The 19,882-nt window shown below is 39.4% G+C and overlaps 2 protein-coding genes across 2 annotated transcripts; one reads left to right on the top strand and one right to left on the bottom strand.

The window, feature by feature from the left end:
• Positions 1-3,661: 3,661 nt before the first annotated feature.
• On the bottom strand, positions 3,662-15,433 carry LOC109466176 (geranylgeranyl transferase type-1 subunit beta-like). The gene is made up of 9 exons (XM_019763839.1): positions 15,294-15,433; positions 14,204-14,327; positions 13,739-13,806; positions 11,140-11,291; positions 7,394-7,526; positions 6,848-6,893; positions 5,756-5,940; positions 5,178-5,286; positions 3,662-4,716 (listed from the first exon to the last, which is right to left on the bottom strand). Exons 1-9 carry the CDS (start codon positions 15,339-15,341, stop codon positions 4,562-4,564), a joined length of 1,020 nt encoding a protein of 339 aa, XP_019619398.1. The 5' UTR covers positions 15,342-15,433; the 3' UTR covers positions 3,662-4,561.
• A 224-nt stretch (positions 15,434-15,657) lies between these two features.
• LOC109465893 (ankyrin repeat and SOCS box protein 7-like) lies at positions 15,658-18,689 on the top strand. Its single transcript, XM_019763382.1, is given in 6 exon segments — positions 15,658-15,768; positions 16,316-16,458; positions 16,793-16,920; positions 17,501-17,773; positions 17,776-18,123; positions 18,562-18,689. Coding segments are annotated over 5 exon segments (996 nt in total). The 5' UTR covers positions 15,658-15,768; positions 16,316-16,339.
• The last annotated feature ends 1,193 nt before the right edge of the window (positions 18,690-19,882 follow it).

The following is a 19,882-nucleotide window of genomic DNA, read 5'->3' as shown; positions in this document are numbered from 1 at the left end:
AAATGTGCTTACTTCACTACCAATTGAAGTTCAGAGGAGGATTATAAGATACGCACTTGACGTAATGATAGCTGTAGTACTCTTCATCAAAGACATTAAATTTTACCACAGGAAAAGCTTTGTTGATAATATTATGTAGTTCTGTCCCTCTACAATGTGGCTTGGAGTGTTTTGACAAAGATAGAGGTTGGCCCCTAGCTTGTGAGTCCCGAGGGGATACTACCAGAAGTACTTGTAGTATGTGTAGTTGGAATAGATAACAGCACACATTCTAATGACAATGACAATGAACTTCATTGCATATTCACACCCTACATGGGCCAAATGCACTAAGTTAGATAACTGAGGTACAAATATATGAGGAACTATAATTGTTTAACTACTGTGCTTGCCATCTGAACATGGCTGTGTTATTTCACTGTCATGCAAAAAACTGACTGGAACTGTCCCACTGCTGGTATGGCTGTGGCACAATGCATGGCATGGGCTCTAGTGGTGTGTAGAGAAGTAATAAATTGTCTCTGGAGTCGGCTCATAGCACGGACCTCCACACTCGACCTGCCCACCCCTACAAATCCATACCGTGTGTGGTCTCCTGGGGCATTAACAATACATGATGAAAGCTGGAGTATTCCATTAATTTCCCCCAACAGGTGGGATGGATATCCTGCCTGTACAGGGGGTAATAAAGGCACGATCAATATGTCAGCAGACTTCTTGTTTCATCTGTCATCTAAATCACAAGGCTTCAGAAGTGTTATTATTATGGTGGTATGCATTCTTAACACCAGGGAATAAACAAGATGATAATGCTCAAATGAAACTGACTTTGAAAGAGAAAAGAAAGAAACCGAACAGTGTACAATAAATAAGATATCTTCTATATTAGACTAAAATCATGCAACACTATCAGGTAGTTGCCATGGAAAGGAATATTCCTTCATAGGCTTTAAATCTGAAATTGAACCCAGTCAGGTGTGCATCACAAAACATGATACCAACTCACACTCCCTCCTAATACCAACATGAGCTGAATGTTCTGACAGTGATGTGTTATAGATGAGAGGTCAGGTGTTAGATGTACCATACGAGTTGTTACTAGATATTTTATTATGCGCATTATCAGTAACAGAACATGAAAAACTCGGTACATACATTTTGTACATCTACATACGTTATGGTTATTCCTCTAACAGTTTGGGGGAAGGCTCTCATGCATTGATAAACATCTTTTAGTCTTGTTATAACCTTTAGCAAAACATTGGTTCTTTAAACTTACTGGTATTCTTTGAAATCACTCATGTAGTCACTTCTGCATTGCTCCACATAGGTCCTTTTACATATTCCACTTGCACACCTGTAGAAACAGCATTACATTCAAACTTCACTGAGAAATATCAAGAAATCTAAGTACATGTAGCATTTAGCTAATGTTACAGTTTTTTAGAAGTACATGTAAAGTTTTCCTAACACAGTTGTTACAAATCTGAAGACATGAGTTAAGTATCAACTTGAAGGCTTGTTAACAACAAAAAATCACCACGAAAAAGTAATAATTCTGAAATCCCATGTCAGCTGTACATGTAGGGCCGTGTAAGGAGGATATGCACATCCTGGAAAGGTCAGGCTGCCTTACATGATTGAAGGAATATGATTAAGAGTTGACAACTTCCCCTGTCCCCAGACTTGTGATTAGATCCTTAGATGTGACCTTGTTGAGAATCGGGACTTAGTTTTGTCCATAAGAGGGGAGGGGCATGAGCCTCACTCTGTGGCAGGTGCGAGGCCGAGATATAATCAGACGGGAGTCGTTCCTGTAAATCACGGCACGATGACGCCATCGGGGGACTCGTTGCTCGGGTAATGGATGGGGAGACGGGACGGCGGGCAATTTGGTGGCAGCAAATACACCTGGTAGGCCCGCCGCCTTTGACCTTGGTGGGTCCGTGGGGAGCCGGAGTTCTGATAAAGCAGTTCCACTGCACAAAGCACAATTACTGCTACCGGTATCAAAGTGACAGGTAGATCCATTAACAAGCAAGGGAGCCATGCTAATAGGTGATTAATAACTGCAAGTCAAGGCACCAGGTTTCCGCGCAGTTCCCAAATCAAATTTGATCATACACAATATAATAATACATTTTTTCAGTTCCTCTGATTTGAGTTCAGCATAACTTTCATCATAGTCATGTAACATTACCAAGGGTAGTTTTTGACACAATCTTCCATACATAACATTACCCTTTACCGGTAGTATACATACAATGTACACCAAGTTGCAAAAATCATAATCTGTCAAAGATAGGTCAAAATGCATGCAAACTTACTGCATGTGTTTCTGCAATTTAGGAAAGATAGTAGTTGGTGGTACCTTGTGAAAACCCTACCCCACTTGAAAATTACCATTATCATATCATCACCATCCATATTCATGATAGCCTTGACTGACACCAGTTGAAGATATCATATCAGAAAAATATTCCCAGAAGGATTAATAAACATTCTTTGACCTTAACTTTACAAACCTCAGATGCGTCTGAAGGCCAAGGTACATGTAGGAGGTTGCTACAGTGGCAAGTACCCATTTCCAAGAAAACCATGTATTTTTGTTTCTAACTGTAATTTGAATTCTCAGTGAGTCGCTCGAAGCCAAGAAGAATGAAGGGTTTTCAAAACCATCTGGGAACAGTTGAGTATGTCTCGTACTCTTCCTCCCTACAAGCAATTTCGTATCTAAGTGAGACTTGATTGTCATTCAACGCACAAGTCTTGAGGCGGAAGAAGATACTACATAGAAGAGGCAGCATTAAACAGTCAGCAGCACTTAACCTGTAAGACTTGGGATTAGTTGGCAATGCCTCACTTAGGCTAGATCAATGATATAACCTGTTTATTCATCTCTTGGTAAAGTAATATGGCGTGATGCCAGATACAGGGAAAGGGCTGACATTTTGGGGGGTTTTAGATTGGTAGGAAGGAAACTAACATCTACTGTAGAGAGCATTTTATGTACTTGAAAATTGTTCTTCAAAACTGAATCATGTTAGGGCAGCAAAACTGGAAATATTCTGAATAAGGGAATCTGTATGATATTGACACATAATGCATCAGCATTTAATGCTTTGGGCACAGAAACAAGCCCCAAGATGAGTCCTGTATTTTCTGTGTGGTACCCCAAAAATCAGCCCAGGATCCTACCAGTAACCATTTCAAATCTAAATTTCCGGTATTTTTGCAAACACTCTCAAACACCACAGCTACTGTGACGTCATCAAATTACTAGCAATTCAGGAGACTTATGGCCTGTGTGTGACCTAATATAACCCCTGACCCTCCCTGCTCGGTGTGGGGTCTTGCCCTGGTGCTGAAAAATGGATTGTTCTTTCCTTTCCCTGTGTCTTGTTTTCTTTGCCACTTTGGCCAAACTAAAGCTGAAGATGGATTATCACTATTAGTTTCCAGTTCTGCTAGATGAAAAAGATAGAGTTGACAGTACTATGCTACCTGAAAATGTTACATGGCAAAGTCAAGCAAATACTTCCATCACCATTCTCGCGACTTTGTTGTTTATCCTCTATGTGTACTTGGTTCTGTGTCTCGCAAAGCACATAATTTAAATAGGTTGTTCAATGCAAACCAAGAATAAATGAGATTTTAGAAATACAGTACCAGCACTAGAATGATCATATTCTTTATTGTCAGGCAAATTAAAATCTTCAAAATGAACATTTTTGTTTCAATCATGGTGCCAGTATGCAACGTATCTATAAGAGCAAGATTGGCCTTACATAACATGGATATGCAAACCAATCATAACATGAAGTTGCAAGTTAATCTTATGAAAAGTAGATATGTAATACTGTTTTGAAATACAACACTAATTTTGCATTATGCTTTACTACATTCTCTATTAGACAACTGCTTCCATGACTCTAACAATGACATACATGTACACTAACTAATAAACTTACAGATTATAAACAATGATACTATAGAGCCAGACAAAGTTAATTTCTTGTTCAATGAATACCCTTAATTGTTTTACTTATTAAATGTGAAATAAAAATAGATAAAAAAATATACATAGCATGACTGTTCTATTAAAGACACAGACCTGGCATTTGGTATCCTTTTTATTCATGAGATACAGTGCCATTTTTTTTATGTTAGTTCAAAATCATAAAGATATTTCCTGATGTGTGTGGTGAATTTGTTGCAACAATGTGGCTTTAGTACTCTTAGCTCTGGAATTTCATAGTTCTATCTACATATAGCTCATATTATTTACAGTCATTAAATATGTATCTGCCGTCCAGTTAAATGAAATCTCCAAGTTAGAATGATGTTGTTGTTTTTGTTTTTCTGTTTTCCTGTTCATCATATGCCAAGATTTTAACCGAAAAACAGGGAAGCCAAAAACTTTCCTTGCCAATATCTGCTTGGAATTATTCAATGCACATCATTTTTTTAACACTCCAGAAATTATTGACTTGGAGCAATCCTTTGTTATTCTCCAAGTCAGAAATAATCTTGGATACTTCTATCTATTGGTCAGATGTTGTCAGCTGTCCACTTCTTGTCCGTGCCAGTTCTTGTGAATGGACCGGAGGTTGTCCGCAGCAGCTTGGCTGATGTTCAAGGCAGGAAACATCGGTTGGAGACCCTCTTCCCCGAGTAAGGACAAGCCGGCCACACCAAAGTATGAGTGTAGAGCATCTGAGAGAAAATCATTTTTTAGTTAGCTAACAGTTTAGGTATGAAGTGTCAATAACATTTATGAGACTGCCTCTTATGTCTTATTGATGATGTTTCCTTATCAATGTGTCAAAATAAAACAGTAAAATTTACAAAAGCTCTAAATATTTTTTTGGGCCTACAAGGCCTCCAAACTCCATTGTATAGTTGACTTATGGTGATTCTAAATAACCATTTCGGATGCCAAATTTCAGCGGTTACTTGTCCCCTATACAACATGACCCATACCTTATATTATAATCGTCCTCGCACAGAGACAGATCAAGGAAGCCACAAGTTATTTGCTATGTTTGATCCACTGCTCATGTGTCTGCACTGGTGTCATAAGGTCTAAATTTTTGTTTAAGCCCAATTCTTTGGCAATAGCAGTTTAGGTCCTTCAAAGCTCAGTCAGACAATGGGACATGGTAAGAATGTCTCACCAGGGTGGCTGTCCGGCCACTTGGCGAACCCCCCCACCACTGTGTCCTGAGTGGACAGGATGAAGTCCTTGTTGGCCGTGGGGTCAATCAGGGAGTAACAGTCCAGCAGCTGGGAGAAATATTAGAAATATCAGTACCTGTGAACATTCCTCCTTCTAAGTATTCATAGACATATGTTTGACAAGAGCACTGTCTCTATTTGGTCAACAATTCAATCTGATGACCATAGCAAATAAAGTTTAATGCTCTCTGAACTACAAAGATTTCATCTAGAAAGCAAATTTTTGCATGCACTTTGTCCCATATTTCAGTTTTTCTCAAGTTGTAACACATATGAATGAGGAATGGAACTGCACGTATGGAAAAGCATGTGTAAAGCGATGAACCAGAAAACAGCATACATGTACATTTGTATTTCTAATTATAACAGACTGCAAAAGAAATAACTCTCAGAAAGTACCTTTAACTATTGAGACTCAGTATACCATTAGAGATATACCTTTTCCAGAATGACCAGTCAGGTTACAGAATTATGTCTACCTCCTATGATTCACGACAAGTCCCTCCCGACATCTCACCTTTAGTGTCCCCCCCACCCAGAAGGAGTAGCATGTGTCGGTGGGTTTGTTGGGTCGTCCCTGAAAGCCTGACTGCTGGCGGAACAGACACCACCTCTTCAGCCCGTCCAGCTGTCTGTCGGAGAAGGTCTCCTGGACTCTGTTCATAAGGCACAGGGACGCCACCGCACAGAACGTGGAGCCACCTGGGGCATAGGTCAGGAGTAAGGCCCACTTTAGATACAGGTTTTGCAACAGCGGTACCGGCGACAGCAGTACTGGCCACAGTGCATGCTGTCAAATTTTCTGCCAAAAACTTCTGAGTTGTTGGCAGAAAATTTGATGACAGCAGGATTACGCTGTCTGGAAGTCTCTTTACACAGCATTCCCTCTTTTGCCAGTATCACTGTCACCAGTACTGCTGTCATGAAAATCTGTGCCTAAAGTGGGCCTTAGTCTGTGTGATGAGTGGTCGTGGGCTCAAACCCAGGCCGGGTCATACATCCTTACCTAAGACTTTTAGAAAATGGTACGTTCTGCTATAGTCTATGCTTGAATGATGATTTGCACTGCACTATACACTGATGGTCTGGGAGGGATTGTTTAGAGCTATTACAGTCTTTTTCTGAGTTTTTGAACATGGACCTCTCATGCCAGGAGGACCATTGTTGAAAATAATGAACTACCAGTACCAATGAGGCGGGAAAACCTAAAAATTGTGGTTATCAAAGAAATAATTGGCAAAAGAGAAGCAGAAATGATTTAAAATCCACATTAATTTTCATCTATTCCACAGTCCTTTTATTTCTAATCTTATTGAAGACATTCCCGACAATTCCACAGGATCGAGATGTAAGGTAAAATAAGTCACTGGAGATATATGGTGATGACTGAAGAATCAAAAGCATGCCTTGTAGACTTTAGACTGAATTTAGCATGCAGAAAGGTTACCCAATCTATCATGGGTGGCACGACACCCATCCACCTTACGCATCAGATAGAGCTTTTCACACGAGACATTTTCATGCATGTATGCACAGTTTAAGGGTAATTAATGATTGATGGGCATGTGAGGTATCATACAAACATGAACAACTTGTAAATTGTACCTACCATGAGTTTCAAGTCCAGGTCCCTGAGCCAACCCAAAATCATAACCCTAAAAAGATACACAACAAAGATGAAGAAACAGCTATAAAGAAGCAAATACTTCATGTAACATACATAAAGTCTACAGACTTGCCTTTCTGATAACCTACTCTTTACAATACCAGTAACATCAAGATAGATTTGCATCAAAATCACAAACTACAAGGCTCAAAAGATCCACCATAAAGAATTTTGAGACTGCAGAAAAAACATAAAAAACAAAGCAATTAGAAAAAACTAAAATAATACAGGTTTGTATTATGAATCACATGTTGCAAAAAATAGATCAAAAAGTATTTTGAGTTCTGAAAATTAAAACCTCAGAAGACGTCACAGGTCTGTGTGAATTTCCAAAGTCTCTACAAGAATTAGGTCTCTCTTAATCTATCTATTATTTTTTCAGTCTTTTAATTGTAAGGGTACCAGGTGGAATTAGGCATTAGCCCATTACAGACTTTAAACAGAACACTACAAAGATGAGCTCGATGAGGAAGTGTACATGTGACTGACCATGCTGTTTTTGATGTAGCTGACCGCCTTGTCCACATCCATACCACTCCAGTCGTCCAGGATGTAGCTGACACAGCAGGCACAGTACACAAACCTCATGTCATTCTCACCTCCCTCTACGGAAGGGTAGAAACTGCAGGGACCAAAAACAAGAGTTTGTGCTCGTTTGCACTTGTAGAGAGATCTGGTGTAGAGAAGTGTTGAATCATACCTTGTAGTGTAGAGGTATTGAATGAATTGTAATGAATTGTAAGAAATGCTCTTTGTCTCATATGTCCCAGATAAGGCCAAAATGGTATGTGCGTGCACGTGTTGCAAGTAACCAGTCATCATCATCATCATTAACACAGCATCAGCACTGCATCAACACTACTCATCAAGCTGGTATTCAGTAAAACAAACAGGAAAACTTCACGACCTGAAAATACTACTTTGGTACTAAAAAGTTCACAGCATGACTTCATACCTAACTTTTATTCACAGTTTAATGGTATCAATAACTGGCCATCTAGAAGTATTATAGACCATTGCATTACGTTAGGGTTCAGTGCTTTGATAACGGTCGCAACAAAACTTTAAGAGATGATTATACATGTAGACATACCATATGAATACTGGTATATAACCTTGGAAAAAGGGAATATCAATCTCTATGGTATCTTTCCTAATTCTGATTAGCACAACTTTATGTGCGTGCAACATCAAACCATACCACTACCCACGCATGTACTAATTAGCACACAAAACTCCTCGCCCCTCTATCTCTGACAACAAAACAAATTGAGAACGGTCGGTGGGAGGCACAGACCATGCCGTCTTCATCACCTACATCATTGAGTCTTAATCACGCCACTTCAACCTGTTGTAAAGGCCGGGCAGGGCCGTAATTCCTCCCATTTGTGTCCAGACTATTTTGGTAATCCAGGTATGGGGCGAGGCAGTCAGACGTGTAATGATTTTCTTTCCACCAAACAAGAGACTTTTTGTGAGGGAAAACTTTTACTCATAACACTTCTCACTGATGAAAGAAATGGATGAATCTTTGTTATGTTAGATGCTGTTGTGTACCTTGTAATTCTATATTAAATGTGCAAATAAACTTGTTAGCAGGCTTTGCAATGTGGAAATTCTAGTCAAATCTTGAAGTCAAGAACTAAAAAGTTGCTCTATTTTTTAGATAATTCTTGAGATGATGATCAATTGGAGAAAACCCTGCACTATTTTGACTATTAATGATGTCCTGACAGACCACTTGACTCTGCCCTGCCTTCCCAATTGAAATGTGATTACTCCAGTACTGGGTAGTTGATTCACCATCTGTGCCTGACCAAAGATTAATGAAGTCTTTAATACTTCCCAAAGCCTTACAGAAGGTGATGACAGTCCCTGAGATACTGTAAATCACTTTATGTATGCTGTAACAAAAGTTCGCAGTCTGAGAGAAATGTTCGCAGAACTATTATATTCGCAGTGGCAGCAGGTGCAGCAAACAGAAAGTTGGCGAGTTAATTGTTCACAATAATGATAAGTTTGCAGTACAGAAGTGACCGTGAAAACCATGAGTATAAAAGTTTAGCGAAAAAATTGTGATTGTACTTTAAATCTTCAATTTTGCGATCTTAAGTTTGATCTCCGTCTTCCATTATGTTACTAGTACGGTTGTTTCAAACACAAACTCGAAGACATCACAAACCCTTGATTTTCACTGCGCCGCGAAGTCTAACTGCTGCAAACTTTTGAAAACTCAACTTACAATAACTTTTTGGTACATTGCTTGACTTCCAGCACATACTCACACAAACACCTGTACATTGTACTGTAATGCACCTACTTGTTGGGTCAATTTCCCTCTTAATTTGTGGTTAAATCTGCTGATCAAGAGGGCGATGTGAAGAAATTAGTTGAATTATTTCTTTGAGTGGTTCGGAGTTGGGTGGTGGGCCTTTTGCCAAAAACTGGCAAATGGGGAAATGACCGGTTTTCAAGAATTGGGAAAAAAAACTCTCACAGATAAGAGTAGATGTAGATCATGCGTTGATATCATCACGAGTATCATCAAGAAGCGAGGAACGTGTGACCTTTTGCTACTGGAGGCGACCTGATCTCCGTAGACTTCACTCTCACAGCAATCATTCTGAAACACCACTTTCATCACCACGGCAATTATCGCCATGGAAACACGAATAGATGATTGATGGCGAATCCAACCTTTTCATAGTAAGAGTGGTATTTAGAGACTGATTGAACATCACTTATTAATCATGGAATATTTCAGGTGTTCGATGTTAGAGTAGCTATATTTTGGGCAACAACTTTCTGAATGATGTCAGGGGCTAGTGTCATTCATTAGAAATTGATTATAAATCTAGGCTTGATGAAATGTTCAATGCAATTGATACGCATAGATAACTAGTTTATTTGCTGTGTGTGTGTTTTTATGTGCATATCAGTGTGCAGGTGTGTGTTTGGGTGTCTGTGTGTATCTGAGTGAGTGTATGTGTATTCATGTGCATGTGTGTATTTATGTGTGTGTGTTTGCATGTGTCAATGTGTATGTCTATTCATGTGTGTGTGTATGTATGTATGTATGTATGTATGTACATGTATGTGTCTGTGTGTGTGTGTTTCCATGTGTTTCTGTGTGTGTGTTTGTGTGAGTGTGCGTGCATGCACGTGTGCGCGTGTGTGCACAATGTGTAACTGTGTATGTGTAAAAACAAGAAAAAAAAACATTACAAGTTGAATTCCTTGGGGTGAAATCATGAAAGTTCTTAGTAACAAAAGGAAACTTTACAATGATATGATTCCATATCTCCAAATTGCATACATGTACAAACATTTCTCACAATGGCTGACCCCAATGTTCTGTTTACATGTGTATGCCTTAAAGTTTTTGAAAGCAAACATGCCAAACACTTCTCTGTCCATGTAAGTGAGTGGATTACTGGTTCTCCACACCTACATTTTACTGGTTTAATCCAGCCAATTTGCTGCCATTTCCCTGTCCCCTCATCACTAGTTAAATTGGTTTCCCACCATTCCACTGGAACCCAGTATGACCTTTGGCCACGAGTACATGATCAAAACTCAACCAACCAACTAAAGAGGCAATATGTTCCTCAAATGGCACTTTATAACCCGAGTGATGGCCAATTGATAGCGAACGTCTGCCCTACGAGCGTTTAATAATGCGCTCGGACTTTACAGCAGCCCACTCAATAAAGCAGAATGGGATGTCGGAGATTGGGGCGACCTTTGTGACACGGAGACCGCGGGATTTCGTGTTCGCTATCACGGGTGATGAAGTGGTACTTATTGGTCCATTGGTATGAGGGGAAGGTCTGTAGAGGTGATCATCAGTGGATGTCCATGTGTTTAACATAAGGTATTCACATTAGGACTATAGGAGAAATGAGTATGGGGCTGGGATACGTGCCAAGTTTAACGTAGTATTCTTTTAAGAATACTACTAGAAATGATTAAAATCATTTCTAGTAGTACAAGTGTTTATTCCTTCTTCAGTGTGATACAAGTACATGTACTACGAACAACCAATTTTTCAATAAATCAAAATTTGAATGTTTAGAGTCTCATAACACAAAGAAATGAGAACATGTACTTGATTTATTTATTCCTAAGAAAAGATACAAGACCTACAAATGTACTAATATCTAATAATAGAATAACTAGGAAAAAAGTTTTAGCGAAACATTCAGGTTTGAAATGATAGCCCTAAAGTGGTTTACCTTCCATCTGCCAGCTGTAGTGACTGCAGCCCTTTGACACAAGTTCTCCTGTTCACTCTGGACAGATCGTCTCCAAGCAACAGCAAGGAGCACAGACCTGTGTACGTCATCGCTATGTGGCCACTGTCGTAGGGATATGCTGATACTTCTTCCTGTATGCAGATGGGGAAAATGTGTAAATACACACAAAAGTAAGATAGTGTTGTGTTATGTGATAAGTTATTACTGTTATACATTTTGTGATTTTTCATGCAAATGCATGTACCGTAGTTGATATCATATTATTTTCTAGCACGCTGTTTCTGACAGGGAGTAAATGATCCCTTTTTTAAAAAGTGCCCAAGAATGTATTTCTTGAACACTGTCATGAACTGTGGAATTAAACACTTCAATCAAAACAAATGAAAAGAACGTTGATTAACGGTAAGTAGTAGTAGATTAACGCTCCATTAAAATCACTGATTGGATAATCACCAGGTTGGTGATCCAGAAGGGGTTTTTGCAGAGTTTATGATTTATTTTCAGTTATCAAACTGAATTCCAATGAAGAAAGCACATCCTACACCGCGGCTATCACAGAGAGATAAGTCTGAAAGGGAATTGACTCTCAACTGCGCCGAGCAGAAGCCCTTGTGTACAATCCAAGGTCATCAACGGTCGCCGGGTTCACGAGTCCGTCTACCCTCAAAGACCATCAATTTTACAGGAAGCTGGTTTTCAATTTGACAGCTTTGTTGTGGCTGTACATTCCACTAGCTTTGGTATAGCCTCGGGCAACTATAGGGAATATTCTACTTATGATAAAAGAAGCAAAACAAATGTAAAAGGTGGATGCACTACCTTAATGTCAGAGTTAGGTGGACTAAAGTTCTGCATAATATTCTATTGCCTGACTATCAGCTATGAAGAGATAAGTGTTGTACTACTGTCAGTTGAAAGTTGACATGTTGTTCATTACTGAGCACTCTGCCATGTACAAATCTTGCTTCAAATTATCTTTATCTTTAATAAGTTACATGTCTGACAATCAAAAAACTAAGAAGAGCAGTAAGTGTCGTACTAAATGAATAGTTGAATTTCCAGTAACTTTTCAACATTAGTTCAGAAATTAGTCTCCTGTTCAGAAAGTTTTCTTGTGCAAACACCCAGGCAGCGTCCTCGTAATGTACTCTTGTTTTAATCACTTCACAGAAGGCTTATAAATCAAATGTCTGGAACGGACGCTTGACATCAATTAAACCCTAACCCAGCCCGTAGACTGGTTCAATCCTGGTGTACGGTGACACCAATTACGGTGTGTGACCCCGTGTTCCTCCCGCCGTGACCCCACGCGTTAACCCCCCCTCTCACGTGGGCTGTCAGGGATGCCTGACGACCCCCCTGGAACTCACAGGTAAATCATTGTTAATGTGATAATCCTATGCACCATAAACCTGCAGCTAAATTTGTGCAGAGTGACTGACAGCAGCGGGGGACCAATCAGCCATTTGCCGGTTCCCTGGAGACAGGTCCGACTCACGCGAGGTCCGAGCAGGACGTTGTATGTAATATTTATGACAGGAAATCATACATTAGTGTCCTCCAGTATTGTCCTTCTTACAGGTCAGACATACATGTAAAAATCATGTTTTAAGTTATGCAGAAATCTGAAGAAATGTATACATTTGTATCTTTACATTGTACAATGTGTTTTGTTATTACCTAGTACCTACATTACCTCACTTCATCTATGCTCTGAAATGACAAAATATAGCATTCCTGAAGTTCAAAACTGATGACACCATGATTTGATCATGAACTGATTGAGAAATCAAGTACATGTACATACATACTACTCTTCATCCTAACTAGAAAACCACATTGTCATTGTCATTCATTGCAATATTTAGTTTACAACAAACATAAACTCTCATGTTCTAAAAGAATGTACAATGTAATACTACATGTATTTGTTTCATCCAGAACAGAAGGTTACAACTTTGTGAAAATACATCAGCACAGATCTTCACAGATATGAATATGTCCACATGAATATTAGTGTGTACACGGGGATATGAACATGCTTATAAATACAGTTAATCATTTTGGCCAGATTACATATACTAGTATACAGATTTGCCTTTTAGATGAAAATCTGTCTAACTCATAGATTCAATACCTAGTACAGTACTGTATTTAAGTATGGTAACTGCAGTCTGCCTAACTAGTTAGGCTTCATGATAAAGTCTGTAATCAACAATACCATATCGAACTGTAACAGGCATGACCTCTGACAAATTGCCAATGAGACAATAGCCGATGGTAAGAAGCTAATAGAACAAGAAACCAGACATTTCATACTCTCTGTTAAACAGTTTTTGTAAATTTCTTGTTTTATTCATTATCCTGAAAATTTCTGTTTAGGTCTATGTATTTTCCCACTGTCTGGCATCATGATTTCCTCTTATTTTCTCAAAATTCTCCTTTAAGGAATAAAAAACATTCTGCTATTGTTAGCCCAGCCAATTAAAACATTTAGTACAAAAAGCAGACATCCTTACTGCAATTATTGTACAACCTGCTAGATGGCGCTGGGAAGAAGGGAGGAGAGGAGACAAACCTTTGATGGGTTGTATGGTACTCCTATTGTTGAAGAGCCACGAAAACCACATCTGAACAGATTTTTGTCTGGAAAAGATAACAATAGACGAGAGGTAGGACAAAAATGAAAAGCGAAGATGATACCATGATTGAATGCATTATAATTTTACTGTTGGCTGTCATATCTGTTTGCTAAAATTTGCACTCATGACTATACTAGTATTTCTTGGATAAATGGTATGATGGATATAGTTGAATCTGGAAGTTGTCTGTTGTATTCGTACCAGTATATCTGATGACATATACAGTTGCATAATCACGACATTAGTGAAATACTAGACTGTTTGTGTATAACGTTATATGCAAATCTATGGGTCTGGTTCTTCCAGGTTCAACCATTGTCCAACCAGCCGAGTACTAGTAGCTGTGACGTCACATGCACTCTACATTTTCCACAGGTTACATAAATGTGAAGTTGTGATACCTTCATCGTCTTTGTCAGGCAGCACTTGTAGTGAGTAGATCCAGTCTATGATCTCTTGTTTATTAACAGTGTCCAAGGCTCCAAGAAGGTCCAGACCAGATAGGGCAAAAAAGCCACCGTCAACCTGTGAGGGAAACATTTTAAGAAGTGGTAATATATTTGGAAGGCAATCATACACACATATTGGTGTATTTTTAAGCTACAGTTTACTTTAAAGATCATCATTTTTTGTGCAGTGCTTGACCAGGATCCTCTAGAAGAGTGATTTGCCCAAGAAAATAATAGAATACAATAATAGGTAGCATGTGTGTGTGTGGTCTGAAAGCCACATGTAAGAAGAAGCTGTAATTTAATGGATTTTTGGTATGTGGGTAGGTGCCAACAAAACGAAGAACAAGTTCTATCATCATCATGGGCTTCCTAGTGGCTTTCTATGGTATTGCAGCAGAACTTCCGCTTTTGGTACGTCGTGTTCTGACAATGATACGGTCACGATTTTCTGGTGGTAGGCAGCTTTTGGGCATAATTTGGGAATAATTTGTACAGGTTCAGACACTCTAGCAGATTTCCTTGGTCCTTTTAAACATGATAACTCCAGAAGGGATGGCCCTGGTTTTGATTGAAGAGTAACTTTACAAAAAAAAATTGTACATTTGCATTAATTTTTAGTTTTTTTCTTTTTCATATTATGGCAGAGCCCAAATTAGGAAAATGCACAGTTGTATGATTTTCAAACTGTTTCTCCTAGACCGAAGGGTGTGTGCTCGGGTGTGCTCAAGTACAGTGTCATCATCAATCTTATGCTGAGGTTGAGGGATGAGGGTAAAATATTTTCAAAGGGTGGGAAAGGCCTGGGGGAAGGGGTGCTTTGCTACTTGCTTTTTTTGCTATTCTACATATCAAAGTTCAAATACAAAAAAAACACGTACGACACATGAACAGCATAATTTTGAAAGTCATGATCATGATCGATCTCTGTGTCACAAATTATGTGTGAAATATTTTTATCACTGACCAAGTCTTGCAGAAACTTAGGAAAATAGCAAATATAATGGCCAAATCTACATAAAATAGTTGATGCCACACCTACCTTGTCGTATCCAGAGAGCAATACCTTGAAGGGAGAACTTGTAGACATCGCTGGAAGAATTTGACATGTTTTTCTTTTACAAATTCGTTCTGAGATCCAGAATTACTAACCATGGCGGCCATCTTGGCTTTGATGACAGTAACAGAAGTAAACTATTTGTCAACAGCACATATGGCTAACATTTATACAAGGGAAAATTGCTACAGGAACCCTGTTTTGTCTCTTTTTATAGAAAAAACTGACTTGATGCGTGATTTATTCCACAAAGTTTGCTGTAATTATATTCAAATAAATACCTTGATCTGAAGTATGATATGCATCAAGCCGAATGTAGACCCAAATAGCGCGCTATTTAACTGTTACCGAAGAAAATGGCTTCCGGTCGATGACATCTGTACTTTTGTTGTCTCCAAACTTTTCCCTGTATTTTGCTTTTCTAACACCTTCTTTTCACCCCATATTCTACTTCTGACAGGTTGGTATGCTCCGGGGGTGATCTAAATCTAGTGTTGTGGGATAAAGGTTTGCAGTTGATGTATGTGTCGAGCGTATTTTGGGGGGCATCTTTGCGATAACAGCAGGCCGTTGAAAAAATATGTCCAGCGTAATTATGCGTAAACACGATTGGCTTGGACAGCTGTTAACGTTTTGAAAAAAGGTTAAAACGTGTTGAATATTACAGAGTTATAGTAGCGCTGATGTTGTCATCAGAAACTTATTGCTATGTGAAAATGTTGACTTGATAATGCGAGTGACGAACGTATGAACTTCCCAGGTTCAGAGGTTGATATTTTTTGTGATATTTGCATATTGATGCTATTTTATCTACATTACATGCAGTGTGAATGTTGAGCCTTAACTTAGAAATACATGATAGCTAGATATGCAAGAACACTTTCAACAACCAAGGAGGTTATTTTAACCTACTCTTTTGTAAAGGACTATAATTCAGATGTAAATTTTTCATTTCTTGAATAAAACAATACTAAATGATAAGTAAATCGTGAAAACTTATTTTACAGAGTGCAACCCTAAATACCACTAGGATGCCTAAACAGAAGGCAAGACGCAGACAGACGGCCGTCAGGAAGAGACGCCTGTCACCGAAGGAAAACGCAGCTCGCTATACCTCCATCCAGGAGGCTATTGGCTTGGGTGATCACAGGTGATTATCAAATTCAAAGAGAGTTAGAATGCACACTATGCACAGACATGCACAAGTCTTTTTTAGTTCCTTACAATTAGAACAGAAATATACGCACTTACTGAAAAGAGAATTATTCAAACATACTCTATGTCATCCAGTCTCCAGGAACTATGATGTACATGAAAAACTATGTAGATTTGTTCATGCTTGTTTCAGGAAGACAGAAGAGATCTTGTAGATAGACGTAGCACAGTAATGTAGCTCTTGTTCCAAGAAATCTTACAATTATACTTATAGTATACTGAAGTCTGTTGTAGATGTCTGTAACACCTTCTATGTTCCCGATATGAAGGCTTGTGCAAGACCTGCTGCAGGATGGAGTTGATCCTAACTACTTCCTGCAGAGTGGGTTTTCCCTGCTCCACCTGGCTGTGGCTGTCAACAGGGAGAGGTGTGTCAGGATGCTGCTGGAACATGGAGGTACACGTGTGCAGTTGTTTCTTGTTTGTATTGACAAAACTACTACTAGTAAACTGCCTCAAGCATCACATGCCAGTTTTGTATCATATGTAGTAAGTACAAGATGTGTAAGACAAGACTGATTGGTTTAATCCACTCACACCTACTACATGTAACAAATAACAATGAGTCTGGTGGATTCTTTAGTGTTCTCAAGGTGTACTTCTCTACTTACTACCTTGGTGCTTAACAGCTCAAGGTGTGGCTCCTCTCAAACATGGAACCTCTGGCTTCATGTCCCATCCGAAGGATGGTAACCCTGTCCAGTAGCATACAAGTGGGGAAGAGCGACACTAGTCGCTCAACCTCCATGTCTTCAAGTGACATGGTCAACCCTAGACCAAGCATGCTACTGTTTGTTTGTTTGAACCATTCCAAGCTGAAATCAGCATGCAAGCAGCTTTTTATTGAGGTAATGATAGAAGAGGTAAGGGTCAGACAAAATAAATGATGATTTTTTCCCGTCAAACCGTATTAATTTGTATCCATATAGCTTTGTGAAACTTGTCCCTGACTTACAGTGTCATTCGTCCTTGTTTAGCACACCCACATGTCGGGGACAGAAACCGTGGTTACACCCCGCTACACATCGCGGCTACCTGCGGACAGATCCGTATTGCTCGCCTGATCCTCGGCCATGAGAACTGTTATCAGATTGCCAATGCCACCAGCGACCGTGGACTTACCCCATTACACGTCGCCACTGCCACAAACAAGAACTCTATACAGATGATCACATTACTGGTGGAAGGGGGTGCGGAAGTGAACGCTGCAACAGTTAACGGCGACACCCCTCTGTCTCTTGTGGTACGGTCTGAAAGAGACGGGTCTGTGCGAAGCAGCTGTTGGAGAAGGGTGCGGACGTCGATGCACAGCAGGGCTTCCCACTCTGTTTCGCTGTGTTGAACAATGACAATGACCTTGTGAGACTCCTCCTGGTTCATGGCGCCAATGTGAACTTCCGAGGGATCAGCCACGGACACACGCCGCTGCACCTCTCTGTCGTGGTGGACAATCTCCGAGCAACACAGTTGTTGTACGAGTTCGGGGCTGAGCCATACTGTTTGAACCAGAGTGGGAAGAGCGCTCTGCAACTGGCTGAACTTTGCAGCAGGGTTGCCAGGGACAACCATCCATGTTACACTTTTCTACAAGAGAGAAGTAGTAAGAACCTTTATTTATCAAAGCTAATTATCTACAATAGGTCGGTGTGTACATATTACTAGACTAGTGTATTACGCTCTGCATAGCTGTCAGAATGATGTCAAAGTTTCTCAAACCTTCATCTACTAGTATGGGTCAGACTGTGCTGTAGACACATGATTTTTTCCCACGCGTGATGTCAGCACCAAGTCTGATTTCTTTGAGTTTAAGAATAGTTTAATTTTCCACTATTTAAAATCACCAACTCAGATAAACTTTCATGATAAGTGTTGGAGATATTGGGGTAGAAAACTGTAATGTTTTCTCACTGGCTGGGCTATCTGGGAATGGCTTTATTTGCAATACAAAAAGTGGAAATAATTTTGAATTTCTGATACAGTGTACGTGTATACTCCTTTTTTTAAAATAATATCTTGTGTATCATTTCACATCTTACAGGATCGCCACGGACTTTGCAGGAAATTTGCCGGCTGTATATCAGGAGGATTCTGGGCAAGTGGAGACTCCAACACATCAACGATCTTCCACTCACCAAAGTCATGATTCAGTTCCTCAATCACGAATAGGCTACCTTAGAATAAAGTGCTACTTCTGTCTTGTACGTAGGTCAGGTCTCTGGTAGCCTCCCTTTTTTGGCAATGCCTCTGGAGTGGAGCCTGTTCTCACTTAGACCACTATGTGAAGGGGATAGACTGGGAAGTATCAGGTATTCATTTCTTACCATCCAGGACTTCTAGCACATAAAGAAACACACTGGAGATTGCCTGGATATCTGAGAAGTGTTATGTATATTGTACTTGTTGTAGTTTGAATAAAAACTACATGGCTGTTTTTATGATTTCACCAGCCTGTTTCCTTTCCAGAAGTGTTATCTCCAGCTAAATGTTGGGAGCCAAAATCATTACATTTTTCTAGCTCCTGTTTCTGCCTTTCTTACATCTGCAGAAATGAAGGCAGTTTATATCAGAAACAGGGAACTGGGAAAAAGTATAACAGTTTTGCCTTCCAGCATCTGCTTGAAGGTTATGAACCCAGGAAATTACTTTTTGTTTGCCTACATGTCAGAGGTGGAATCAGGAGTAAAGCTATCTTTACTTTTCATGCCAAGGCATCAGATCAAATGTGGAAATGAAAAATCAAGATTTAAAGAGAGGGGTATTATTTTTCATATTATTCCTGTATTATGTATGATGTTATTGATGATTATACAAAAGTATATGGATGTTAACTTCATTGTATTAAATACATGTATGGTGCAGGATTTCTTTAAGTCATTAGAAACAGATTGGCAATAAATTTTATATGTAAGGTATATTGTATGTACAGGATATTACATATTTCCTTTTATGTCATACCTGGGCCGCGATTACGTTCGATACGGGTGTTCCGGCCCGTGCGATAACTAGCTGTACGGCCCGAGGGTTCTTAACGCGTACGGCCCAGGGGTTCCAAATGTTCCATAGAACAATTCGAACGCGTTTCGCCCCAACCGCTTGCACTTGGTAGTATCTGTCATATTTCTGCTCATCTTGATTGGCTAAGTTTGAAATACCATTTCCATGTAAAGAAAAATTGTTAAATTATTGCTGGATAACATCTGTCAAATATGACTATTTTTGTGGGTACCTGTAGCAATGGTGTTAGATGTTTAAACATTCAAACACCTACAGAGCAAAGATGAATATACAATAATATACAATCATAGATAACGTTTGAAAAGTAGTCCAACATGTCCAATTTTGCAATGTTACTTTTTCCA

Source organism: Branchiostoma belcheri, unplaced genomic scaffold (assembly GCF_001625305.1).
Source record: "Branchiostoma belcheri isolate BF01 breed outbred unplaced genomic scaffold, Haploidv18h27 scaffold16, whole genome shotgun sequence".
Taxonomy (NCBI): Eukaryota; Metazoa; Chordata; class Leptocardii; order Amphioxiformes; family Branchiostomatidae; genus Branchiostoma; species Branchiostoma belcheri.
The sequence above is the reverse complement of the archived record's forward strand: the minus strand, read 5'-3'. Positions and strand labels throughout refer to the sequence as shown.

What these genes read in the sequence shown, in the direction of transcription:
- LOC109466176 (XM_019763839.1), bottom strand. Translation starts at nt 15,341, where the DNA reads ATGTCTACAAGTTCTCCCTTCAAGGTATTGCTCTCTGGATACGACAAG. An exon ending in TACCATACAACCCATCAAAG is followed by an intron (nt 11,292 to 13,738) that starts GTTTGTCTCCTC and finishes ATCTGCATACAG; the next exon opens with GAAGAAGTATCAGCATATCC. An exon ending in GGGTGGGGGGGACACTAAAG is followed by an intron (nt 5,287 to 5,755) that starts GTGAGATGTCGG and finishes TATTTCTCCCAG; the next exon opens with CTGCTGGACTGTTACTCCCT.